Genomic DNA, 27846 nt, shown 5'->3' with positions numbered 1-27846 from the left:
TAATCCACTGACTGGGGCTTCCTGATATAGAAACACATGATCTTGAACCAAACAAGTTAAAGGACTGAGTCAACAGAGGGACAGGAATACTTTATTAAGAGAATGAAGGACTATGGGACCTGTGGACTCATCTTGAGTCCAGGTTCCATGTGCAGAGGGAGGAGACAGCTTCATATTTCCCAGAAATGACTTCTCTGCCAGTCCCCAATCCTAATAATCACCCCCTTTCAGCTGTTCTCCTTCCACTGTCTTAATTTGCAAAAATCAGGGACCACAGGCATATTGGCCATATTAGTGTCACACAAGAATGGGCACAAGTCACAGGAGGACCTCCCACTTGGATCTAAACTCAGACCAGATGACATGAACACCAGTACTTCCTTAGAAATAAGTTTTTAGTATGCAATTAACTACTTGATAGAATTCTAGAGCTGGGTATACAAGAGAAATAGTCTATAGGGAAATACAAGTGCATAGAATGAGTTATTATAAAATGATTATAGGGCTACATATCTGTGTGTGGTGTAAGTAAAAAAAAAGTTTCCTCCAGCAGTGAGGGAAGTATCAACAGTCTCCCACTATATAAGGAAGAAAATTATTAACCACCAGTAGTAGAAGTTACTGGGTCTCAAATGGGCTCCTACTCCATTCTATATATATATATTCTCAACAAAACATTCCATTCCTCATTGTAGGCTCCTTACTATGGCAAGGCTACTACATGGTTAGTTTAGACAATGGGCTACCATTAAATTCACTTCGGTTTATAAATTTCCAGACTGGGAAAGCCCAGCCCCTCTCAAGAGAATACAGTCTGGGTCTAGGCTGCACACTCTCCAGGCCTTCTCTGTGCTCTTGGCATATTCCAGAGACAGAAAAAGGCTTTGCCTTGATGTCTATCCCTCTTTTCATTTCAAGGCCATATTGCCCAAACTCTGTCCTTAACCTTAGAGATATAGCCTAATATACTTAATCCAAGAAGAAAATACTTAGTGGCAGCACAACAGAATGAAATGAAGGCACCATAGCAACAAGGAAGCCAGGGCAAAAGAACAAGCATTCATTTGGATCTCTGGTCTCTTTCTGAACAATATGACCCATTTTGCAGATGTCTTTCTCCTTACAACTGGAAATATTCTTCCTATTTTACCAGGAAGAAATCTTAGGCACAAAGAAAGAGATAGGGAAGTATGCAGTGAATTGTTGGTAGAACCAGCTTACATGATCCACATTGCCTGACCTGTTGGTTTTGTGTGTGTGTGTGTGTGTGTATGTGTGTGTGTGTGTGTGTTTTGAGCTCTTCAAAGTACAGATAGCATTCCAATGACCAGGATGGGCAGTGGTAAGATTTTGGCAAAAAGTTCTAAGGAACATTAAAGTGAATGGATCTTTAAATGGGACATTAGATACTTTTTTTTTTGGTAGAACTACTGCCTTCAGGATGCTTGTGGCTTTCCTCTCCTATCAGTTTCCTGATATCAGACTTTTCCCGATACTTGCTATATCAATAGAGTTTCTCTTTCATGTGAGTTCTCTGATGTGTAATAAAGTTGGAACTATTACTAAAGCCTTTTCCACACTCTGGGCATTTGTAGGGCCTTTCTCCTGTATGTATTCTTTGATGTATGATAAGAACGGAATTCCAACTGAAACCTTTCCCACATTCAGGACATCTATAAGGTTTGTCCCCTAGATGAGCTCTCTGGTGCATGACAAGGATTGATCCCCGGCTGAAGCTTTTTCCACACATGAGACATTTATATGGCTTCTCTCCTGTGTGAGTTCTCTGATGGACCACAAGTTGTGATCGCTGGCTGAAACATTTCCCACACTCAGAGCACTTATAGGGCTTCTCTCCTGTGTGGATTCTCTGGTGTTTAATAAGGTTGGAACTCCAACTAAAGCTTTCTCCACATGTCAGGCATTCATAGGGTTTTTCTCCTGTGTGCATTCCTTGATGGGCAATCAAACTAGAACTCTGGCTGAAACTTTTCCCACACTCACCACATTTATAGGGCTTCTCCACCATGTGAGTTCTTCGGTGTGTTGCCAGATTTGAGCTTCGGCTAAAGCTTTTTCCACATTCGTTGCACTGATAGGGCTTTTCTCCTGTATGAGTTCTTCGGTGTGTAATAAGGGCTGAGCTCTGACTGAATCTTTGTCCACAGTCAGTACATTTATATGGTTTCTCTCCTGTGTGGATTCTCTGGTGCCTAATTAAATTAGAGTTGTAGCTAAAGCTTTCTCCACACTCTTTACATTCATAGGGTTTCTCTCCAGTGTGAATTCCCTGGTGTGTATTAAGGCTAGAACGGTTACCAAAGCTCTTTCCACACTCCAGGCATGAATATGGTTTCTCTCCTGTGTGGGTTCGCTGATGAGCAATGAGGTTGGGACTCCTGCTGAAACTTTTCCCACACTCAGCACACTGGAAGGGTTTTTCCCCTGTGTGGATTCTCTGGTGTGTTATTAGATTTGCACTCCGGCTAAAGCTTTTTCCACAATCTCTGCATTTATAAGGTTTCTCCCCAGTATGAGTTGTTTGGTGTCTACTAAAATTTGAGCCATCACTAAAGCTTTTTCCACATTCATCACATTTATAATATTTCTCTCCTGTATGGGTCCTCTCATGTGTAATAAGGTGTGACTTCCGACTGAAGGTTTTCCCACATTGAGGGCATTCATAGGGCTTCTCACCTAAATAGGTTCCCTGAAGGCCTATGAATTGCCCTATTTCCCTGTCCTGAAAAGTAGTTTCCCCATATTCCCCTTCTTGGGAATTTCCCTGAGGCCTCTCTATCCCATAGTCTCTCTCAAAGTCACTTCCCCAATCAGAATGCTGAATGCCTTCCCCTTCAGGCCTTCCTGATAACATATTTTCTTCCACTGCTTCAAATATTTCCTGATTTGAATTCTCTTCATTCTCACTCTGGATTTCAAAATCTGAAAGGACCAAGAAAAAAAAACCTGTTTATAAAGAATTTCTTTCATTGAAAAGGAAGGAAATGATAGGCAAAAAAAAGGAAGATAAAAGTTAAAATTAAGTTTCTGAGGATAATCAAGATACTTGAGAGTTCAAGTGGGTTTAATCTCCACTGTAATTCCTCCAAGCTGACAACCTAGTTATTGTCACAACCGTCATCTGGATAGGAATGAATGTCTCAGAATCAATCTTTTTCTCCAAAGGCTAGCAAGTACCACAGCTCTCATCTTTGCTTCAGTTGAAAAGTGAAGTAGGGTTTAGAATTTGGAAATTCTGGTCACCAGGAAGTAAACAGGATACATAAAGAATATCTTCTGTTGGCCCACAGATTAAAAAAAAGAATCCTAAAGTCAGTCTCGTGCTCTAGTGAAACAGTAGGCAGTTATTACTTTCAGTTACTATCTGTCTAGAGTCTGCCATCATATTACTTGGCATTTTAACAGCAATAAGAAATGACAGTCTCTAAGCATTTGCATAGGCGACTAGGTTCATCGTTAAAATAAATCTGTCTGTGGTACAGGCAAAAAGCTTCAAGGAAAATCTTGGTCCCATGCCCATAGATTATGAGGGGATAGAAGAAAATCCTGTTTCAATTTCTATAGTCCCAAGATAAATGAAGGCCAGAAAACCCTGGCTATTGTCTTGAAAACTTTAAGCCACAATATTCACTGGGGTTCAAAGAACTGAGCAGGCAGTTCCTTAACCTCAACTGCTATCTTCATAAAGCTAGAAGTTTGGGGCTTATTTTGTTTAGGTGTCAGCTTGTGGCACAAACTTAGAAGGAATCAAAGACATGGGATCATTTGAAGACTCATGATTTAGGTCAAGTACTAAAGTATTTGTGAGCCCAATATTATAGGATAGTGGTGTCAAACACAAATGGAAATAGGGGTCGCTAATCTACATATGAATTTCCCTTTGGACCATGTACTGACAAGTTTTTAAATGTAATGTTATCTATGTTTAGTTGTATTTTTATTTATTTTGTTAAATATTTCCCAATTACATTTTAATCTGGTTCAGGCTGCACTTGGAAGTGTTGTGGACCATATGTGACCCATGGGCTGAGTGTCTGACAACTCTGCTGAAGGGGATACAGAGACAGTCCCTGACATATCTTATAATCCAATTGGGAGGAAAGGGAAAACTATGCATATACCCAACATGTATATATATATACACACATATATATACATGCACACATATATGCATACATATATATACATAAATACATATAAGTGTATATATATTTAAAATCATATAATCATATTAAGTAAAGGGCACTGTAGTATCTCGTACAATACCCAATACAGATTAGGAATGCCTTGGGAATTCAAAGAAAGGTGATTTCAATGTGGCCTGGAATAGGTTAGGAAGGTTTTTAGAAGAGGTGGGATTTGAGTTGGGTCTTGAAGGAAGTAATTGCCATATAGACTACTGGGAAGGGGAGGGGACATTACAAGTGAAAGGGACCGCATGAACAAAGAAATGAAGTTGAAAATGATCATGTTAGAGTGGGGGAAAAGTGTAGAAGTTAAGGGGAATCAAATTGGCTAAGGGCTGGGGCGAAAAAGAATCTATTCCAGGCTCAAGATGTGAAGAAGAGGGCCTTTAAATGGTATCCAATAACCTCGCTTGTGCCATGTTGATAATGTATTATTGTAAGCATGTTTTCTCAAGCATAAAGGGGATCCGACACAGAAAGGACAAATGGGGGTTCTTTATCCTTGAAGTTGACACATAAGATATAAAAGACACCTAAGGAAGACACAACAGGAAAGAGAGCCACATGGAAGACCCTAAGAATGCAGGGAAATCGGACCCTGGATAAGGAAACCAGAGAATGAACTGAGGCAATGATCTGAAGATGCTAAAGGACAGCTACCAGGACAACAGAGGAACCCTTCAGCCCGACCAGGTCTTGAACTGGGCACATGCAAGGTTGTGGAAATTGGAGAAAACAACAGAGTTCCTATATCTGGTACTGATCCTTGAATGACATTTGGGGAATGGTGAGGGAGAAGTCTGTGAATGGAGTCATGTGAATGGAGGAAATGAGCTGTGGCTTAAAATGGTCCTGTATCCAGAGGAGATATGGGACTTGAATGCATGCATAGCACGTGCATTCCCCACATCTTTCAGCTGGAACTCTGCAGGCTTAATAAAGTACTTAGATGAATTCAGGTTTGCTTTATGTTATTCTGTAAACCTGGCAGGCCACGATGAAAGGGAGGGTTGGAGCAATAAATAGGAATAAAGGTTCATGCTGAAAACCAGTGGGAGACAAGGCTGACTAGATAAGGGGAGGCTAAACTATGTACTTCCAACAAGTCTGATTATTAAGTAGACCAGGGATAGAAGGATGCATAAAATATTTAAAGATCTTTTAATCAAAGGGGGGAGCCATGGAAAGAATAAGTACACCAATGATTTTAATTCCAGCTAAGGAGGTAAGCTTAATTTGTTAGGTAACAGGTTTCTGCAGTAATGTGTTGGAAGTTTTTAATTTTCATTTGGTAGCAGTAACCAAAGACTGGCAGCAAAAAGAGCAGTTTAATAATTTAGGGTAGTGGCAGGGATTATAGAAAAAGAAATGGAGAAATCTTAGGGACATTTCAGAGTGGGACTTTGGTGACTAACTGGATATGGTCAGAAATGAAGGATTCTAACATTTGAGCCTGTTTAACTGGGAGTATGGTAGGACCATGACAGATTTGGGGAGGGGAAATGAATTTTATTCTAGACATAGTAGCTAATGGTGGAACATTCACATGGGGGGAGACATCCTATAAGAAGCCAAGACTGTGTGAATGGAAGTTGATGGGAAAGGTCAGTTAAAGCATAATACTTGTTGATCTCTTTAAGGGAGTAAAAGAACAAAGAAACTAAGGACTGAACAATGGTGGACACTGACAGGGAGAGAGCAAAAGAAAAAGAGTCAGAATAGGAGACTAAGGAGAGAAATCATCATGGAAAGTAAGTAAGAGGCTTTAAGGAGTAGAGTCCGCTCTGCAACATAGCCAACAACTGGCCATCCAGCCTTTGCCCAATAACTAGTTGTGTATGTTATAGTGGGGAGATTTGTTCAGATATAGGCTCAACTCGGGGGCCCTGAAGTCAATTACAACTGAGTTTCTAGGCTTCTGAACTATTGTAAATACTGTTAATTTTGTCCAAAGTTTTATTGGGGGAAAGTTATTATTTTTAAGAGAAATGTCTGTAATTACATTCTTTAAAAAGAAAAACAAAACACAAAAAAACCCTCTTACCTTCCATCTTAGAATCAATGCTATGTATTGGTTCCAAGACAGAAGAGTAGTAAGGGCTAGGCAATGGGTTAAGTCCAGGGACACACAACTAGGAAGTATCTGAGACCACATCTGAACCCAGGATCTCCCTTTTCTAGGCCTGGCTCTCAATGCAGTGAACCACCTACCTTTCTCCTCTAACAACAAATTTGGTAACAACATTCTACCTACTTTTCCTGATGTTTCATTTTATAAGTCATCAAAAATTTGAAGAGGGGGCAGCTAGGTGGCTCAGTAGATTGAGAACCAGGTCTAGAGACGGGAGATTCTAGGTTCAAATTTGGCCTCAGACATTTCCTAGCTGTGTGACCCTGGACAAGTCACTTAACCCCCCTTGTCTAGTCCATACTGCTCTTCTCCCTTAGAACCAATATTTGGTTCTAAGACAGAAAGGAAGGATTTTAAAAGACATTTCCCAGTTTCTACAAAGGTTTTGTCTGCCACTTGCTAAAATAATATTTGGAAAATGAAGTGATCTGAGAGAAAGTTATACAGAGAATGAGAAATTCACGACAGAAATAATCACAAAACAGTTTCTTGAACCAGGCTTTTCTCAATTCTCTAGGAAGCTACTTGCTGCAAACAAAACTGAGTTGTCTCTTACATATCCAATTTTTCCTCATGTGGTAAAATTTGAGAAAAGATAATAAAATCCGACTTTTTAAAAACAAGGATATGAATATTGTCAAATTATGTTTTTGTGAAAAACTTTATACCAGTTTACTGCCTCAAATGATGAAACCTCAGTCTCTGAAAAATGAGTAATATTGTTAAGAATCAAGAAAAGAGGGGGCAGCTGGGTGGCTCAGTGAATTGAGAGCCAGGCCTAGAGATGGGAGGTCCTGGGTTCAAATCTGGCCTCAGACACTTCCCAGCCGTGTGACTCTGGGCAAGTAACTTAACTGCCTAACCCTTACCATTCTTCTGCCTTGGAAACTGACTCCAAGATGGAAGGGTAAGGGTTTTTTTTTAAAAAAAAAAAAGAATCAAGAAAAGAATAATTAAGTATATACCAGAAAGAAGAGAAAGATAGAAAAAAAATTTTTTTTAAAAATGTGGTCCACAGTGACCACAGTAAGGTCAAGAAAATAGCAAGTTGTGAGAAAGGGCCAGTGTATTTAAATAAGAGACCTTGGGATCTAAGAAAGCTATTTCATTGACATAACAAAGATGCAAGATTATAATGAGTTAAGGAAGAAATGAAAATAGTGAATGGAGATTACTCCCTGGAAGTTTGATGGCAAAAGAAGAGAAATGAGATGGTAGGTTTTTCTAGAAAGGTTAAAAATGTCTGATAGTTGAAGGGCTTGAAAGAAGAGAAGAAATGGAGGAGAAAGAACAAGACTCAGAGCACAAGTGAGGGGCTTGGCTTTAGAAAGGCAGAGGAATATATTTTCTTCTGAGTGACGTAGGGAACATATCAAAAATTATGAAAATGCTCTCAAAATGGCAATTATGTGGACCAGGTTGGTCCATGGAAAGGTATATATGTAGGAAATAGTGCTAATTTTTAAAAAATCAGAACAAAACTATATAAATAGATCACTAATTAAACAATTATGGAAGGGCATATATATAAATACGAGTTGGAAGAGAATTTGGAGTGAGGTAAATATTAGTTTCTTCTTATGTCTACACTGTCTAAGTCCATGATAAGAATGCAGGTAAGAAAGAGAAGGCAGAAGAAGAGATGAGTATATTAGGAAAGAAAGAGGCTAGGTTATCAGCTACAATAACAGGAGCATGTGCTAAGTTAGAAAACGAAGGTCAAATAGACTGTTAAAAGCAACTAAGAAAGACCAAGTAAATTCTGTGGTGGTTTAGATCTGCAGTAATACAATTTTCTTCAGTAGTGTTGCAGGCCTGGGAAAAGGCAAGAAAGAAAGCTGAGGTGATACTGCTTTGGGACAGACAGGGTTTGTGGGAAATAAAGAGAGGGCAAGTTTAGTTCTAGAGAGGGCAGCGCTCAAATAGCTCGCGATGGAGTAAATTCAGAGCAGAGAAAGAGTCTGGTTTAGTCAGGGAGAAGTTGATGACCAGACAAGAACATGGTTAGAGAAGAAAGAAGAAAGCACTGCACTGGGGAATGTCAGAGGTAAAATGACCAGTCATGCTTCTGTGCCAGCTGCTGTCCAATGGAGACGGGAGTCAGCAAGTCAAGGAGGGTAGACTGTAATTCATTCAACTTGAATAAATGTGTTATTTAAGCTCTAGAACAAAATGAGGGCAAATTATTCTTTGGCCACGTATGGTAATTGTTATATTTAATCAGCACTTTTCAAAAGTTAATATAAAGAGCTGAATCTAAGGGAACATTAGCTCAAAGACAAAATTAAGACAGTCACATTTGGGAGTTATACTAAAATACATAAAAACATAACTGCATAAAAACAACACTTTTTAGTAGCTGACCCTCATTTTCTCCTGGTTCCTGCCTACACTGGGTTTATGACAGGCTCCCTGAAAGCTACAAACCTTTCTGCCACATAATGAGATACTGTTTGGGTCATCTTATTCAATTTTTGTTTCTTGGTCAGGTTTAAAAAAAAAAGAACATTGTCTTATCTGAATAGCAAATAGCATAAAATGTTCTTAATAATGCTAAGCTTCAGCCCTAACCCTATTTAAATTTAAAAAAATAAAGGCTAAAATATAAAAATATAAACTTAGGAATTTAATATCTTCAGACCTGAAACTAATATCTAGCTCCTACAGAATCAGACAGCATAACTTTTTTCTTTGGTTTGTAGAGAATATACATTTCGATATTGCTCAAGTCTTCTTGGTGGAGTATCATAAACTTCCTCTAGAAGCTGAAATCTCTATCCCTGTATCCATATCCACCATAGGCCCTCATGAAATTTTAAAAATTAATTAATTTTTTATTTTATATTATTTTATTATTTATTTCTATTTATATAGAATGTGTATTCTATATAAATATAATATTTATATTATTAATTAATAATTAATTAATTAAAATCAATACCAAGTATCAGTTCCAAGGCAAAAAAATAGTGATAAGGGAAAATATAGCTTCTTGTACTTAAAGGATACGACATTAGGGAAGGAAGGAAACTTATTTATCACCTTATAAAGCATCTATGCTTCATAAAAATGGTTACTAAGAAACTCTTTGGGCAATTTTTTATCCCTATGTAAGTCCCACTCTGCCCTGATCTCTTTAATTTCTTTTTTGGCATTTACATCTTTTATGGCTACAATTTTATGATAGGCAGCAAAGACAAATATATACACACAGAATACGTATTTAATAGCTGCCCACTGACTGGCATAGAGCACTACCCTCAAACACACCCTCCTGGAGCCAGGAACAGAGGAAAGGCTTTTGTGAGCCATAGATGAGGTTAGGAAACTAAGAACTGAAAATGACTGTCTACTGCAGTCTTTGGGCCTTCATCGTAACCCATCACAGGACTGTAGATTGGGAGGTAAAAGGGATTCGGTAGACTGTCTAGTACTACCTTATTGTCTAACAGATGAGGAAACTGAAGGCCTACAGAGAGGAAGGGATGTGCCCAACTTCACATACTAGATAGCAGAGCTGGGATTTGCAGTCAGGTCCTTTGTCTCAACTTGAAATCATAAAGGAAGATGAATACACCATGACGGGTCTAATTATCTGCCATTAAAAATAATCTTTTTTTTTTTTTAAATCAAGTGTGCCATTCTGTGTGTTATGTTTTGTAGGGAGCTAACAATCTTGCCTACCTCTAAAATTCCTCTGCTTTAAACTGGAGCTACTTAGCTCTACTACTATTGTTTAAACTATTCTCTTATCTATATTTTGCCTTTCTATCCTCCCAAAGGAAAACAAAGGTCCTCATGTAGTAGAAAGAGTTTTGGAGTAGAAAATTGTAGTAGAAAGAGTGTAAAATGAAGGGTTGGACTGGATGACCTCTCAGGATCCTTCCAGCCTTACATCTATGCCTTCGTTGATTCTTACCCTTTGCTCTGAAAGGGCATCCACTGTCTAACTATTTCATTTCAAGAAGCCATTTCCACTCACCAGGACTGACTTTAACCCTCTACTTATACATATTTACATTGTGTTCAATTTGCTGAGGTGTCGATCATTTGTCTTAGTAACTAGAAAAATTATACGGCTTTGCAGAGTGCATGGTACAAAATATTTCTTGATGAATACTTTCAATGATCTTAAAAGAGATGATCTGATTAAACTTAAGATCTTTTAAAAATTAGACTTCCTGGATAAGCAGCTGCTATTAGGCAAGAAAAACAATTAGCAAAATTATTAAGGCCCTGATGATAGACTTTTATTACCAAAATTCATTATTTGCAGGTTTTCAGTATGAGATTTTGCTGAAATTCAGTTCCACTGGCATCCATAAATTAAAAAGGGGGGGTTAAATTCCCGCATATTAAAATCTGACATCATAGTAATTCACAATAGAGATCCAGATTCAGCTCACACCTTCAGTCCACAAAAGTTCTTACTCAGGTTAACAAAATGAAATAAGATAATAAGAATATAAAACAAAATCTGAGGGCTCAACAGCCAGGGCTGGCTATCAACAACATGTATATGCAACACATACTTATTTTAAAAATTGCTACTCTGAACATGTTGTCACCTTTCACTCTATCCAGGGATGAAATTTCATAGGATGACAAAATTTCTAAAAGCGAAAAATGCTAAGTATTTCCAGAGAAAATAAATCTTTACCATGTGACAGGTCATTCCCATAATTCTCCTGCATCACATCACCACAGAGGTCCTTCGGAGCAGCATCCAGACTTTCTTGCTCCTCTTGGGAGAGAGAAACTTCCCCATCTTTAAACGTCCCTGGTCCCTGAAACAAGAACGCCCTTCACTATTATCTGTTGCCTCAAGGACAATCCACCTGCGAAGATATCAAAGCTTGCAAACAACATTCAAAGAAAGCTCCTCTGCCCCCAAAGTTATACGTTCTGGGGTAACTGGAATTCCAGTGATGGCAAGGGAAAACCCTGGGAAACAGAATCGCAACTTGTGCGAAATACTCCTTCCCTTAGAATAAAAATCTAAAGGACTTCCAAATAAAATTGTTTTGATGGGGTTATCGGAGTGTGAAAAAGTAGCTGCAGACTCTGGGCAAACAACATGTGTGCAACAGCAATACTAAAGGGGCAGAAGGACCCCAAACTCACCTGAGCCCTGGCCATTAGGAGTGCAGCCTCCATAACCTGGTCTTCAGAACTGTCCTCCTCAGAAAAGGCTGGAACCCGGGTGATAGAGAGAGCTAAAGGAGGAGAAGGTTTGGGCATTAGAGACCAGGCCCATTCTCACTCCTCCTGTTTCAGGAGCTCATTAAAAAATGACAAATTATTTATCTGGTTGCATAAAGATATAAGTAGAGATTTTTTTTTTTGCCATATAAAAGGGTTAATAATAGTCCCAGTGAGGATGGGAAAGCAGGAACTGCTCTAGTCACTATACCACACTGCCTGGAAAGAGCATAAAGGAAGGATCTTCAAGTTGCCCATTTTGTGGTTGTTGCCCAGGCATGTCTAACTCTTTTTGACCCCCTATGGGGTTTTCTTGGCAATGATACTAAAATGGTTTGCCATTTCCTTCTCCAGTTTTACAGATGAAGCAACTGAGGCAAACAGGGTTAAATGATTTGCCCAAGCTCATACAGTTATGACTGAGTAGTCTGAGGCTAGATTTGAACTCACAAAGATGAGTTTTCCTGACTCTAGTCTAGGTACTCCTTCCACTGTGCCACCCAGTTGCTCCCTAGTTCACCTTACTTGTTTGGGGGTCCTGCTCAGGAAATCCACTTGAGCAACAGCAATAATAAGTTTGAAGTCTTTTAACCCAAAAAAGTTCATTTGATTCAAACATAAGAGAAATCAAAATAAAGTCAGATCCCAGCATTTGACCATCCCTAACTCCCACATTTTGGATTTTTAAGTCTGATCCAACGGTCTCCAAAGAAGCAATAAGGAATTATATTAATTTAAAACAATATTTAATAGGCTTCTCCTATATCTAAAGTTTTACTAGAGTGCCTTATTGTGGCAGGGGAGCTGTACTGCTGGGTTCTTGAGTCTATACCAGCAAAACATCAACTCTGGTGGGTTCTTACCATGATGAAGAGATTTCAAGTATTGTCAGGACTAGCCTGAGTACAATATCATCACTCACAAGTCAGTCATTTGGTGATGAATACCCAGTGCTCCTTAGTCCTGTGGGCCTCCCTCTTGCTTCTGCAGTAATTGGGGCAAAGTGAAAGAAATGGTTTTTGGACCACCAATAAGCATTCACTTAGTAGTTAGTCCTCTCTGTGAAATCCTGGTCCAATATCTAATGGATAATGCTAGAGGAGGAATTAAATCACATTGATCTTGACATTCTTTCTAAAAATGAAATCATAAAACCAAAAAGGGAGTAGTGAGAGGAAAAGCAAGGGCATAGATTAGAACTAGTTCATATAAAAAGTTTCAGAAATGTAAATCAGCTTCCATGAGCATTTAAGGAAGTAACTAGAAAGAGAGCAAATAGATGAAAAAATGTAAAGACAGATAATGAGGCTTATAGTAAACACCATGTATGAACTCTGGCATCACAATACAGTGTGCTTCTATCTGCAGAAGTGGAAAAGGTGAAGAGAATAAAAATAGAAAGGGCTACTGGGCAAGACCAAAAATGCAGGGGAGGTCCATGGTGAAAAGAACATAATGGGGAATCAGTTCTCAAGGTCCGTGAAAGGGGGGAATATACCAAAGATGTGGGGAAACAAAGTCAATCTAGAGAATAGCAATAACTACAGACTCCTATGTCAACTTTCCCATCTCTGTGGAAATTTAGTGAAAATACTGTAGAACATACATCACGGATGTGGTTGAGAAAAGCAGGAGAATAGAATAGGTAGGCTTTTGCAAATGAAATTCACCTAGGACTTTGAATCTTCAGAATTGTGTTCTAAGATTCATAACTATAAAATGTTGAAAGAACATTTATGATAAATATTCAAATGTGATAAAAATTTAAAACAAATTAAGGATCAGTTGAGAATAGTTAAAAATATCACACAATTTCACAATGCAAGCTAGTCTGCTTGCTTTCTTCCAACTTCATTTTGTACTCAATTCTCTCTAGGCTCTGGCCTCCTTAGTCATCATCAATCCTGTCCTGTCAAGCCCTAGTCTATAGACTTCTATTCACATACTTTTGAATGAAGCTGAAGAAAATCCTGAAATTCTGCTAATTGGATCCACTACAAATTTATGTTACATAATCTCAACTGGGTGTTCATTGCAGCAAAGCAATCTTGTATGTCCCTACTCGTTTCATTATTCCACTCACCATAATGGCTTCCTCAAACTTTTCTACCCCTTCTTAAACATCCCATAATCCTCCCCTGATCTCATCAGCTGAAAATTTTGTCTTCTATTTCACTGAAAAAATTGAGGTCATTTTCTGAGAGCTCTCTCCTCCATAGCTCACATCACTAAGATGCCTTCTCCCCCGTCCCATATGAAGAGGTGTCCCTTTTCCTTATAAGCAAAATCCCTTTACATCCACAAATAATCTCATTCCATGATGTTATCTCCAACAGATAGCACCCTATAACATCTCTACTCTTAATTTGCTTCCATCTTTTCCTTCTAGCTGCTTCCCTGCTGCCTAGAAATGTCTATCTCCCTCATGCTCAAAAAGTCCTCACTCTATCTATCCATCCCATAGTACCATATTTCTCCTCCCTTCTGTGGTTAAACTCCTTGAGAAGGCCTTCTACAATTTGGTGCCTCCATTCACTTCACTCTTAGAAGGATGCCTTCTGACTAAATTATTTGTTCCACTGAAACAGCTTCGGTCTTTTCCTTCTTGACCTTTCTGCAGCCTTTAACACCATTATCAGTGTCTTCTTCCCACTGTCTTCTAACACTAGGTTTTTATGACATTATCTGGATCCTCCTGTTACTTATCCTCAGTCTCCTTTACTGGATCTTTATCCAGGTCATGCCTGCTAAGCATGAGTGTCCCCCAAGTCTAGGTACAAATGGAAGGACCTTCTTGCCTTACACTCAACTGGTTGAATCAAGATTTAGCTTAAATCTATTTTTTTCCCAAGATTCTATCTTGAGTCCTCTTTTCTCCTTCTATACTTTTCCACTTGATAATATCATCAGCTCCAGTGGCTCCCTATTACCTCCAGGATCAAATATAAAACCCTGTTTGATTTTCAAAGCCTTTCAAAATCTTTACAGTCTTCTTACACTTGATTCCGCTCTATTGACACTAGCCTCCTTCCTGCTTGCACAAAACACTCCATTTCCTGACTCTGCATTTTCCTTGGCTGGAATGCCTTGACTGTTCTCCCTTCTAGCCCTTGGCTTCAAGTCTCAGCTAAAATTCTGCTTTTTGTAAGAACCCTTTCCTGAGCCCCCTTGCTGTTAATGCCTTCTCTCATAGCAACATCTAATTTTGTGCGTGTGTATATATGTATGTGTGTACGTACATCTTGTTTCTTGACCTGTCTCAGATATTTGTACTGAACTCAATGGCCCGGCTTTCCACTGCATGTCCTAGTCTGAACAATAACTCCTTTAGTTTTGACTCAAAGCTTGGTTTCTTTTTGAGCATCACGGAAAATTAGAGTTGGGCTAGATGATCTTTAAATCAGTGATCCTATTATCTCCTAGAAGAGCCCTGAATGTTGGATACAAATGGCACAGTATTCTCTGCCAATAGGGACATGTGAAAGACCTCACTAATCCAGCTCTTGCCACTGCTCCAGGCAAGACACTTCATTCTTGTTTCTCTCCATTTCTTCAACTGTAAAATAGGGATAATCGTGCCTACGGCTCAGAGTTGTCATGAAGTCTCAAATAGGATAATTGTAAGGTGTTCAGCATAGTTCCTGGCACATAGTAGATGCTTAATAAATGTCCTTCCTTCCTTGAGAATCTCTCTTCTGTTTAGACCTTGTGCAAAAAATCCTTCATGACAGTGGTGAACAGCAGTGATGGGCATCGTTCTCCCTATAACCAGAGGATCACTGAACAGCGCTGTCTTGGTGGATGCGTTTATTAAGGAATCTTGTATTATCTTAACATGTGCCTGAGAGACTCCAATTCATCAACTGTTGGAGGATAAACTTTTTTTTTAAATCTTTATCTTCTGTTTTAGAAATGCTGCTAAGTATCAGATCCAAGGTAGAAGAGCACTAGGGGCTGGGTGAAAGGGGTTAAATGACTTGTCCAGGGTCACACAATTTGGAAGTATCTGAAACCAAATTTGAATCCAGGACCTCTGGTCTCTGGCCTAGCTCTCTATTCACTCACCCACCTAGCTGCCCCTTGAAGGACAGATTTGAAGGCTACCCTTTGCTATGCCAAATCAAATGGATTTGGGGGTTGATAGTTTGTATTTGGTAATCAAAGAGTGAGATTTTGTTTTCTCAGAAAGTTTCAGTTAGCTGTGTGATTATAAAAATATAATCTACCATGGGAAATTGTTAATGACTTTATAAAGATGAGAAAAGAGGCACGTGGGCAAGTAGTTACTGATGTCATCTTTATCATTCTTGATTGATATCGACATCGTTTGTGATTTTTCCAGTTCCTTTTATGTTTCTTATGCCTCAAGAGATATTCTTTAATATTTCCAAGATGGTCTTACCTCCAGCACAGATCTCCTTAGTGTGTGCTTGGTTTGGCCCAGCTGCTCTTGTGGATTTCACCTTGCTTTGTGGAGTTATTGAAATGCTGATCCATCTTTTTCATTTGCTATCATCCTGCCTGCTTCATCTCTGTTCTTGGGATATAGTTTAGGGGGGTCTCACACCAACCTACTGCTTGTTGACACCTCCACACGCTTCGTGACATTTTAAGAGGCACTACTGCCTGTGGTCTTCTGCAACTTCCTACTCCTCCCAGAGTACTGTACAACTGGATTTGTATTCTCCACTGGTATTGCCCTGGGCTGCTACCGCTCTCCACTTCGGAGGTTTGCTAGCTAAGGCTTGTTGTACTGGATGCTTTACAGAGGTTAAACCTTCGCAAGAAATAGTTCAAGTCAAGATGAATCTTTGCCTTCTTCCATTTCCCCTTTTTTCTGATACAACTACCATCTCAGTATCTAGAAACAACTAGATGGCCCAGTGGATAAAGTGTCTGGAAGATCTGAGTTCAAATCTAGTCTCAGACACTTAGCACTTAGCTATGTGACCCTGAGGAAGTAACCTTTCTTTGCCTCACTTTCTTCATCGGTAAAATGAGGTTAATAGTAGCACCAACCTTTTTTACTGTGAGGATCAAATAAAATATTTATAAAGTGCTTAGCACAGTGGCTGACCCATAGTAGGCACTATATAAATTCTAATTATTATTGTTAAATTCTAGTTATTATTATTATTATATTACTATTGCTTAAGAAACCAAAACCAATTCTATTTTCTGTGACATATACAGAATTACAGAAGAGCTGCAAGGGCCATCTAGTCCAGTCTGTGCCCAAGAATCCCTTCTACAACATCCCCAATAGGTGGTCATTGGGCCTTTGCTTCAGAACTTTGGGCAAGAATAAAACTCCTCTTCTTCAGCACTCTAATTATCAGATGTATCCACTAGTAATTTTTTAAAATCCTCTAAAAGTTTTTCCTTCTATTAAGGTTAAAACCTACCTTTCCATAATTTCTAACCATGACTCCTAGTTCATACCTCTCATGTCAAACAGAACAATCTAATCTTCTTTTTCACCCTGAAAACAGCTATCATGCCCCCTTCTAAGTCTTGTCTTCTCTAGGCCAAACACTCTCAATTCCTTCAATTTATTCTTGGGTGGCATGTTCTCCATTTTCCTAATCATATTTCTCTCCTTTTCTGGACAGGCTCCAAAACAAAGTTTTGGTGCTCATCATATCCATTGTTTCCTGACTCTTCCTGAGGAAAGTGTTCATGATATAAAGGCTTGAACCAATTTTCTGAACCTGTATGATACATTCTGTCCTACTTTTGCCATCCTCCCTTGTGATCACCCCTGTACTGAAGTCACCAAATATCAACCTATGGGATGACAGGATTTGGAGGATCTTGTAAAGTTCTTTTTGAAAATTTTTCTACTTTTTCATTCTCTTTAACAGAGACTGATGCATTAGTTGCAAATATATTTACAGTATTTTTTTAGCTGATGTTCGTTATGAGTGCTTCAAGATGAGATGACCCAGTGTCCCATTAAAATTGACATTTATTATTGCCTTTGGCTACAGGATAAAATCAACTCAGATAATTCCTTTGCCTCTTTAAGTAGAATCTCTGAGCTATACTTTCATTTGGCTATAATTTCCTTTGTCCTATTGCTTAATCAAAAGAAAGGCAATATTCACACAGTTCAGTTCTTCCAATGGGATGTCAATTCATTGGTCACTGAAATATTGTATGCTTCCCAGGATCCCTTGCTTACTTCTTGGCCACTCTACTATTGTTACCATGGAAGCAAAAGAGAGATGCACAGGACTGGGGGCCATTTTTCATTGTTTCTTAGGTTACTTTGGTTAAAGAATTCATTACCTAGTGGCTAACCTACTGAAGTTTCTCTAGATTTAGCCAGATCAAGCAGCAAAAAGCCTTTTCAACATGGTAGAACTTGCCAGGGCTTATGTTCCACAAGCATGGGCTTTGGGAACCTAGGTTCATCTCCATGCCATGAGAAAGCATAATTGAATTAGCTCTGGGAAGAGACACAAGTGGAGGAGTATGCAAATCTCTGTGCCTCAAAAATATATCCCTGAACAGCTCTATAAGTACAGAGCAAAGGAAATCAAGAGGGCCACTAGCAGACAGATGAAACATACCCCTTACACTGCCCCCTCCACCTCTTGAAGTGACCAAAACGTTTTGTTTTACTGTTGCTAAAACTGGGCGGCACAGCAGAGACACCCTCTCATCCCCTGCAGTCAGGTCTGACACACTCACTGTGTGACTCAGATTCAGTCACTTCACCTTAGTGCCCTAGGCAACTTTCTAAAACTATAAAATACACTACAGTTATATATTTGCATTGGCAAAGGGAAATTCCCTCACTGGCATTTCCCTACAGCAATAAAGTCACAGTTGTGGACAAAAATATAAAAAGATTCTTAATCTTTATGTAATAAAGCTGTTCATTGATGCTCCATTAATCACATTATTTTATATGGTTAACTGCCCAATGAAAATAAGGTTGCTGGTCAAAGTTTCTATATGCCTGGTCTTCTGTTAGTCTGACATGGTCCTGAGTTCCCAAGAAAGTGAGCCAGTTTCAGGTTGAACTTGTAAGAATGCCCTATTGCCACTTCCTATTTAAGTCTGCAAGTCTGATACTCAAAAGGCTATTGATCTGTCTGCCCACTGTTTGAAGAGTACCTCATTGGCCATTGGGGCAATCTTCAAGATGTCTTGCATATGGCCCCAAGATGCAAACAACCAGGCTCTGATAAGATAGACGTGCTCCCTACTTTTAACTATTTTTAAAATGGCAAATTCTTTATTAAAACAGCTAAGTATAACATTAAAGAACCTTGAATTTCAAATCATTCTCTGAGTCCTAGCAACCTTTCTGCCCTTGTGGTGAAATGGAGTATTGTACCCAGCAGAGGCAGCCCCAGTTCCGACAGAAGACTCCTCAAGCAAGGGTTCTTGTGTCTCGGTGGCTCTGTTAAACCCAAGTTAACTTTCCACAGTCACCAACAGAGAATAAAGTAGAGGAAGATCTCTTTGCTAAAGGCCATGTTCCCCTAGATTTACACAACCTTTGCCCAATTTTTCCTCTTCTTCAAACGGTACCCTTTTGTCCACTTTGAATACTGTTATTCAACACACACAGTCAGTGTAAATACACAATTCCTTACAACAGAGTGAATTTCACAATACAAATAGGTAAACATCCACCTACGGGGACTGTAATATTTGCAGTAAGTTAATGTGCTTACAAGTACAAGGTCAGCCCCATGGAGAATTATTTCCTAGCTAAAAAGCATCCCTATACCCAGTTGGGCTGTTAAAAGTCGATAGGCCTAAAGGATAAGTATTGGTTAACCATGAGAAAAAGGAATAACACATGCTTCCACCCTCAATTATGCTTTCTCTCTAAAAATAAAACAACAGAAACACAAAACAATTCCTTCTGCTTGATGGGCACGGAACTAAAGCTGGATAATGAGGAAGGGTTGTGAGCAGGATTTGTAAGGGGAGTAAAAGCACGGGTCCAGTAAAGCATCAATCATAGCAATCTAGCAAGGCACACGAGCTCAACAAAACTACAAATACCTGGGTACAAATCGAAGGGTCTCCTCTCATCAGATTGAATGGATCCAGCTGGGAATTTAGCCTAAATTTATCATTTCCCCAAGGCCAGGTTACACATTTTCCTGACTCCTTTCCTAGATTCCAAAGCCACCCAAGCCCTGCTTCTGGGTCTGACCCTGCTAACTACTGCTGGGGGGAAGCTTTGAAATAACTAATTCGCCTCTATCACAGAACGGGAGGGGTCTAGTCTCTTATTTTTATAGGTAAGGAAACTGAGGCTCAGAGGAGTCCAGTCACTTGAACAAAGGGTAGATATCTGAAACTAGGTTCTCTGACCCCAAATCCAAGGCTTTTGACCACCAGGGTCCAGCTTCTGGGATTGGGACAGATATGGGAGGGTGGAGCTGAAGTGAGGAAGACTTTATGGAGGGGGCATCTGAGTGGAGCCTTAAAGAAAAGCTAAAATTTCAATAGGAAGAGATTGGGGGAATGTACTTCTGAGCAAGGAAGCACTGAACAAAGCCAAAAGGGCACATGACGGGAATAGCAAGCAGTTCAGTTGTGCTGTAACAAAGCATGAAAGACCTCGAATGCTTCAGAAATTAAGACTTTATTGGGTTAGTGATGACTAGGTTGTACAGTGCTTAGAGAACCTGGGTTCAAATTTGATCTCAGATATTTCTTAACTATGTGACCCTGAGCAAGTCACTTAACCTTGTTCACCTCAGTTTCCCCATCTGTAAAATGAGCTGGAGAAGGAAATAGCAAACCAGTATTTGGCCAAGAAAACCCCAAATGGGATCTTGAAGAGTTAGACATGATTGAAAAATATCAGTATAGAATAGAATTGGGGGGAGGTGGGGAGTGACCCTCTTTCAAATTTCCCCATTTCTGTGGAAGGCAGAAATCCTTCCCATTTCCCAGGTTGGGAAATGTGACTTTATCTTCACTCTTCATATTACCATATCTAACTAGTCGCCTAGTTTTGCTATTTCTATCACCAGGTCAACTCTTGAAATCAACTCATTCTTTCTTCTCCCATAATTATCACTATAATTCAGGCACTCATCACCTCTGACCTAGAGCCTCTTAATTCAGCTTTCTTATTGTAATTCTTTCCCCACTCCAATCCATTCACCACACAGTGATTTTCCTGGGAAGGTCCCATCACCTGTCTGCGTCAGTTTTCCCATCAGTAAAATGGGGATAATAATAATACCAACTTCACAGGCTTGCTGTTCAGATCAAAAAAGACAACCTGAAAGCAGCTTTGCAAATCTTAATATCCTACATTAATACTAGATGCTATCAGCAATTCTGCTTATGCATATATGCTGCCCCCCTCAATAAAATGCAGTCTCCTTGGGGGGTAGAGACAGCTTCATTCTCTGCATTTGTTACCCCAAATCCTAGTATAAGGCCTGGCATTTAGTAGGTATTCAATTAATACCTGTTTATTGTCAATTGATTTGCCAGGTAGAAGGCTTTTGAAATGGTCCAAGAAAGAAAAAACAAGGGTACGCCAAGAGAAGTAGCAGTGGAAACCGCAGAACAGAAATGGAAGCGACACTGAGAAATGGAGGGACAGATGGGAAACATACAGAACCTGAGAACTGGTTAGTCTGGAGGAAAGAGGATTAAAAGAAAAAAGGAATAAACAGCATTTATTAAGCACCTATTATGTGCCAGGGACTGTGCTAAGTACTTTACATAGATTATTCCCATCTGAACCTCATCACAACCTTCTGGGTGTAGATGCTATTAGTATCTCCATTTTGAAATTGAGGAAACTGAGGCAGAACACTTTATCTCATCTTTACAACTCTAGGGGATAGGCGTTATCATTATTTTTTTTTAATCCTCACCTTCCTTCTTGGAATCAATACTATGTCTTGGTTCCAAGGCAGAAGACTGATAAGGGCTAGGCAATGGGGGTTAAGTGACTTGCCCAGAGTCACACAGCTGGGAAGTGTCTGAGGCTAGTTTTGAACCCAGGACCCCCGGATTTTAGGCCTGGTCCTCAATCCACAGAGCTACCCAGCTGCCCCCATAGGTGTTATTATTACCCATTTTCAAATCAAAGAAACTCAAACAGGCCAAATGGCTTGCTCGGGGTCACACAGCTAGTGTCTGAGGCTGGATGTGAACCCGAATCTACCTGACTCCAGGTCCACTGCTTATCCACCATGCCACCCATTCTGCCTGCAGGCAGAAAGAAGAAAGTCAAAATGCCTATAAAGTGGAGCCAGCTCAATGCTTGAGGACTATTTGGTGATGAATTAAGGATGTTTTTTGTTTTTGTTTTTCCTTAGGAAGAGGTCAGGAGAAACAAGGAATGACCAGAAACCAGTCAGTGAAGCATGCAGGAAATATATGACTAGATGAGACCTGGCTGGAAGTGGATCACTGAGTGAGAAGAGCCCTCAGAGCTCATTTAGTTCAACCAACTCATTTTATACAAGAGGAAATCATGGCCCTGGAAACTTACCTGACTTGCCCCTGGTCGCAGAGTCTATGACAGTCTGAGCAGGATTTTAGCCAAGGTCCTCTGACTCTGGAGCAAGAAATACCCACGCTCTGCACTCAGCACAGAAAATACCTGTGTATACACATAGAGAACCCAGGACCTTCAAAAAGCTGGGCATCCTGGGGGCAGCTGGGTGGCTCAGTGGATTGAGAGCCAGGCCTAGAGATGGAAGGTCCTGGGTTCAAATCTGGCCTCAGCCACTTCCCAGCTGTGTGACCCTGGGCAAGTCACTTAACTAATTCCCATTGCCTAGCCCGTACCACTCTTCTGCCTTGGAACCAATACACAGGATTGATTCTAAGATGGAAGGTAAGGGGTTTTTTGTTTGTTTGTTTTTTAAGCTGGACATCCATCCCATTCCTCCCTGGCTCAGCTTTTACCAATGCACTCCCCCCCTACCCCAGGGTACATCCAAGTCTCTTTCCTTGAGCTGCTTCCCTCAGGGACCAGTCTGGTGCCCTCCCCTTTCTTCAGCCACTAGGAGCCGGAGAGTCTGACAGAAAACTACAAATGAGACTAAAGGAGGAGGCAGACCTGGCTGATCCCTGGGGAAAAGATGAAAAAAAGAAGCTCTGTTTCTAAATGCTGGCAGATATTACACTAGGGAGAATAAGCATTCTTCTATTTTCTAAAATGTCTTTTCCCCCCTTTTGACTTTTACAGAAAAACTTAAAAAAGTAGCAAGACACCCTTGGGAAATAAACCCAGCTGCAGCTTCAAGTCTGAAAAACCAGGCAAAGGAAGTGAAGTGTTTCTGCTTCGCTGATGCCAAAGATGTTGAGGGGGCACCCTAAAAAAATCCCCTGGGCCTGGACCACTCACTGTTCACGTGAAAGATCTCAAACCGCTCCAGCCCCACATCAGACCATTCATCCAATGTTTCACTGCCCCCAGGGAGCAGAAAGTCTCCGAGTTCAGTAAAACACGCTCCCACCATCGCTCCTCCCCATCAAGGAAAAAGAACGAATGGGCCCCACGGCCCTCCCTGGCTCGGCCAGTAAACGTGTTAGGCAGACAGAATGGGAAGCAGAAGGAAAATGAGGACTGCCAGACCCCCTGCTTTTTCCTCCCTGGGTCAGGGCCTCAGGGACTATAGACCGGCTCAAAAGATTGGCTGCTTCTCCCCTTTCTCCTACACTTGTGTGTAAACTGAGTCCTCTTCTTATTCAAGCATAAACAACTATTTCTCATGTTTCTATAAGGTTACAGGCACTCACACTATTTTCTTGGGCCCTCATAGCCCGGGAGATGGTCCTCTATCTTCTCACCTTTACTCCACTTCTGCATTTTCCAACTGCTTAGAGAATGCCTCCTCTTGCCAGGAACTCAGATTCAGCCTATCTAAAACTGAAATCTTTGTTACCGAGCCAAGTCTCTTCCTAGCTCTCCAAACTGGACTGGGACTACCGCCGTGATTACCATCTCCCACACTGGAAGTCTTTGATTCTCTCCTCCATTCCTTCCATTTGTCCCCAAATCCTATCAGTTCTTAAGGATGTCTCAACTTCACACATTCTTCTCTCTTCCTACTGCTAGCACCCATTTAGATCCTAACCCCCTCATGCCTTATGTTCTCTCTCCCTGCAGTTAAAATCCCTCCTGTATTCAGTTTTCCTAAAATATATCTTTTATCCCTGGTCAAAAATCTCTGATAATGGCTCCTTGTCAAACTCTGCTATGTGTAGAGCTTGACATACGAATCTGCTCCTGCCATTTCCTATCTAATTGTATTTCCCACTAACTTTATTTTTAAATCTTTACCCTCTGTCTTAGAATCAATCCTGTGTATTAGTTTTGAGGCAGAAGAGAGGTAAGGGCTAGGAAGTGACTTGCCCAGGGTCACACAGCCAGAAAGTGTTTGGGGCCAGGTATTCCTGCCTCCATGCTCAGCCCTCTGTCCGCCCCCCTACCCCTAGCTGCCTCTAACCAGTGTCATCATTCTGCTAAATGGCTAAGGCTGAGTGTAGTGACCAAAGTTATCTCAATTTAGTATCTCTCCAAGCACAGTGCTCTGCATACAAAAGGTGCTTAAAAATGCTTACTAAACTGTTACAATGGAAGGTACCAAAAACACCATCCTGAAGATACCCCATTCGCTGTACTGATCATCAGCTCTTCTGATTCAGCCCCTTAGGTTGGGCCATAGGGGCTTCCTGCTTGGGAGCTCGACTTCATGTGCAGCATATTGTCAAGGCTAAGGAATTATTTTCACATGGAAAAGTCCTTTCTATACGAAAGTTTAATCCATTTTAAAAGTATTTTCAGAGCAGCTAAGGGGCTCAGTGGACAGAGCACCAGGTCTGGATCCTGGAGGTCCTGGATTCAAATTTGACCTCAGATACTGCCTAGATGTGTGACCCTGGGCAAGTTACTTAACCCTAAATGCCTAGCCCTTATCATTCTTAGAACCACTACTTAGTATCAATTCTAAGAAGGTAAGGGTTAAAAAAAAGTAGTGTGTGCTACTTGTAATTAGTCACAAAACTTCACTGGCACCCATTTGTAGGATCCCATCAAGAACAGGTTAGGAATAACTGGAAGGCTCAATATGTACACTAGAAAACCTGATTATCAAATTAGATCAGAGAAGATCAGAGGCTTAAGAGCTGGAAGGGCCTTGGAGATTATCTAATCCAGGAAGCAGAGGCCCAAAGAGGTTGTTGCCTTCCCAGAAACCTTCCCTCTCCTTTCATGCTTCAGCCTCTCCTTTCTCCTAGCCTTCCAGTAAGGGACAGGGCTGGGATTCAAACCCAGGCCCATTGATTCCCAATACAGGGCTCATTCTACTACATCCCTCTGATCTCACTGTCTCATGCTTTCTGTCTCATTCAAGCAGGATACAAGGAGAAGAATGGGCTTCTTCGAATTTTCTGCTGGTTGGTGTGGGAGCTGCCTTAGAGTTTACCATTCAGCCTTTGCCAATATGCAGCCCTCAACCCATCCTGGCAGTGCCAAGGACACATAGAGTATGCTTCTTTTTTAGTTTCTCTTCTCCCTTCTAGTTACTTGGCTTCCAGCTTTAAGGAAACCTGCTTCCCTCTCCCAATAAACTTCTGATTCTCACCACTCTCTCGAAGAGTTTCAGTCAAGTCCTCCACCAGAGCCACCGCCTCCTTGCTGCTCTCTGGCCGATGCTCCCTCAACCAAGCCTGAATCTCCCCTGGCAGCAGAGTCAGCATCTGCTCCTTTGTATGCAGTTCTGGCCTTAACCATCGCTGACAGAGTTCCCTGAGTCTGCTAAGAGATTCCCTGGGTTTAGCAGCCTCCTGATACTCAACTTTACTTTTAATCTGGTGGAAGGATTCCGGGGTGCAGCTGTCCCCTTGCAGGGCTAAGCCAGGCTTCCAGGAAGAGTCCTCATCTTCCAGCATCATTGTGGAGGCCTCTTCCTCCTCCTCCTCTTCCTCTTCTGGTGTCTGAGCCAAAGAATCCAAGACGGCAGTCATTCCTGGGACTTCTCCAGCCATTGTCCAATTGGAGGAAGATGTCCCTCTTAATTGCAGCTTGTCCTGGAAGGTTCAAATCTTGCCCTTCTCTTGGGAGTCACTTCTAAGAGAGATTTGACAGAGTGAGTCTGTTAACAGCAGTCCTATAAAATAATTTCACTTATACAGTTGGTTAATAAATTCGAACAGAACACTAAATACCTATAAGCACTAGAGAGTCAAAGAACAGGCGAAAACAACTACTGACCTCAAACAGCTTACATTCTAACCAGCAAGACAACAAGCACATCTAGAACTATATACAAGACATAAAGCTATAGGGTAGACATAAAGTTGACCCAAGGTAACCTTAGGGGTTAAGGCAATAGCAACGGTGGTCCTCCATCAGGCCTCAAAATATGTATCTCACCAAACTAACAGTACTCCCTAACTAGTATTTAAAAAAAAAATGTCTTATTCTTGAACTCGCATTTATTTCCCAGTGGAGAGTGAGTTAAGTTTACAAACTACTACAGACCCTATTTCTTCCCTCAAGGCCAAAGGATAGTTCCTGTGGAAAGCCAAAGGACACCAAGGCGTGGGAGCTCACCAAGTCCTGGCTCTACCGCTGTTGGGAGCCTGTGACCTTGGGTCAAGTTAATAGGCTCACCACCCTCAAACTTCTCTACCTCTTAAGTAGACAGAGGAAAATAATTACAAACAAGACAATCAGAACAATACGAGAGAAATCAAACATCCAAATGCTTTAGCTACTTTAGAAAACCCACAGTGTGCTGCAGCGTTATGGAGAAATCAAAAGAAGAAAATGGGGGGGGGGGAAGAACCTGGAGCAGATTCCCCCACCAGAGGATAATAGATATGAGGAACGAACGTGAGATGAAGTGTGTCTATCTATCAGGTGTCTCTGCCATTAAATAACTTTGGCGAGTCATTTAACCTGTTAACTCAATTTCACCACCTGTAAAAAGAAGGGAAGGCTGGGGATTGGCCCAGCCAATGTCCCAAACCCCTTAGCTCTAAACTTCGGTGAACCACCCAGTCCCCTGGGGGTTTATGCGGGTGCCGCCCGCCTGGACACAAACGCTCATCCCGATTATTAAGGGAATGGTTAGAAAGCTGCGATGCTCCGGGGGCTAAGGGTCCGCTATTATTAAACGAGGGTCCGGGGAAGCAGTTACGTAAAGCGAGCTTGCAGGGGCGGGGAGTCCCTTAGTAAGGGGAGTCTCAGAAAGAGAAGAGGTTCGTAAACCTGAGCAGCACAGGGCGCGGAGGACAGTCACGCAAAGCGAAGCGGTCCGGCCGGACCGTGGCCAGCAGCTCCGCGGAACCCCCGCCCCCAGGTGGGCTGCGGGGCCCGTTATTCCTCCACCCCTGTACCTCCCTCGCAGGGACCCGCTCTCCCCTCCGCTCCTGGCGCCTCCGGACTCACCGTGGCTTGTGGGGACCGGGGGGCTGAGGGGTGCTTCCCTGCGAAGGGCGCCTAGGACGCGGACACGGAGGCGGCGCGCGCCCCCGGGCTCAGCAGAGCTCCCGGGCCAGCTCTGGCTGGACGCTCGGGCACCGAGAACAATGGACAGGAAAGGCCCGCCCATCTCCACCCGCGATTGGTCTTTGCGAACGCAGCCCTAGGAACTCTACCCGGCTACTGGTAGTGGCAGCTGTCAGGTGGTCTGGGATAGGGAGGGAATTGACTCGCCTAGGAATAAGGTATTATGGGAGTTGTAGTCAGAGCTCTGGCGATGAAGCTCGCGGGGAGCTTTGAATGACAGACACGGGAACTGGGAGACTCGATTTATAGAATCCACAATCTATCAGTTAAAGTCCTGGGGTAAAACACTTGTAGTGAAAAGAGCACTGACCTGGGTCAGGACTTGAGTTCAGATACTAGCTCTGGTACCTCTGTGATTGGGGCCAAGTTAATATTACTTCTCTAGACTTCAATTCTTCCTCTATAAAATGAGAAAATTGAACTAGATAATCCTTAAAGTCACTCAGTCCTGTATCTAAATAATGAGCCTAAAATTCGGAGCGTGGACTGGAGTCATGCATTTCCTCTAAACACCCTTTTAGTTTCCTAGTATCTAGTATCTAAGCAGTTCAAGTAATAATGTTAGACCAAACCAGTGTTAGAGAAATAAGCTCATGAAACATACCTCAACTCTGTTGACTGGGACTCTCTTGGTCGTGCACTGGACAGAAAGACCAAATCTTTTCTTCATCTAGGGTCTCCTCACTCTTTAGGAAAACAAGGGAGCAGCTGCCTGGAAAACTCAGTAACTGGAGAGGACTGGTGATTGAGATAGGGCTTCTTTAAGAAACCGTGAT

The 27846-nt window shown here is 41.2% G+C and overlaps 1 protein-coding gene across 4 annotated transcripts; it reads right to left on the bottom strand.

Annotated features, from left to right (window-relative positions):
- Positions 1–75: 75 nt before the first annotated feature.
- Positions 76–27806, bottom strand: ZSCAN2 (zinc finger and SCAN domain containing 2). Of its 4 annotated transcripts, none has more exons than XM_007479218.3 (5): positions 27675–27806; positions 25140–25624; positions 11464–11555; positions 11000–11126; positions 76–2943 (listed from the first exon to the last, which is right to left on the bottom strand). In XM_007479218.3, exons 2-5 carry the CDS (start codon positions 25540–25542, stop codon positions 1505–1507), a joined length of 2061 nt encoding a protein of 686 aa, XP_007479280.1. In that variant the 5' UTR covers positions 25543–25624; positions 27675–27806; the 3' UTR covers positions 76–1504. The 4 variants fall into 4 exon arrangements, 3 of the variants coding, with proteins under 3 accessions (XP_007479280.1, XP_007479279.1, XP_056661504.1); XM_007479217.3 differs by lacking the exon at positions 27675–27806 and adding an exon at positions 26951–27120; XR_008913534.1 differs by lacking the exons at positions 11464–11555; positions 27675–27806 and adding an exon at positions 26951–27108 and having other exon boundaries at positions 2877–2943.
- Positions 27807–27846: the final 40 nt, after the last annotated feature.

This window comes from Monodelphis domestica, chromosome 1, assembly GCF_027887165.1.
Source record: "Monodelphis domestica isolate mMonDom1 chromosome 1, mMonDom1.pri, whole genome shotgun sequence".
Lineage (NCBI taxonomy): Eukaryota > Metazoa > Chordata > Mammalia > Didelphimorphia > Didelphidae > Monodelphis > Monodelphis domestica.
Note: the sequence above shows the minus strand (reverse complement) of the source record. Positions and strands in the feature narration are given on the sequence as shown.

Bases quoted from the DNA above. Each gene is read 5' to 3' on its own strand.
- ZSCAN2 (XM_007479218.3), bottom strand. From the start codon at position 25,542: ATGGCTGGAGAAGTCCCAGGAATGACTGCCGTCTTGGATTCTTTGGCT. The intron at 11,556-25,139 runs GTGAGAATCAGA...CTCCTCCTTTAG, and splicing joins TGAAACTCTTCGAGAGAGTG to CTCTCTCTATCACCCGGGTT. The intron at 2,944-10,999 runs GTAAAGATTTAT...TGGTCCTTTCAG, and splicing joins TGGGAATGACCTGTCACATG to ATTTTGAAATCCAGAGTGAG.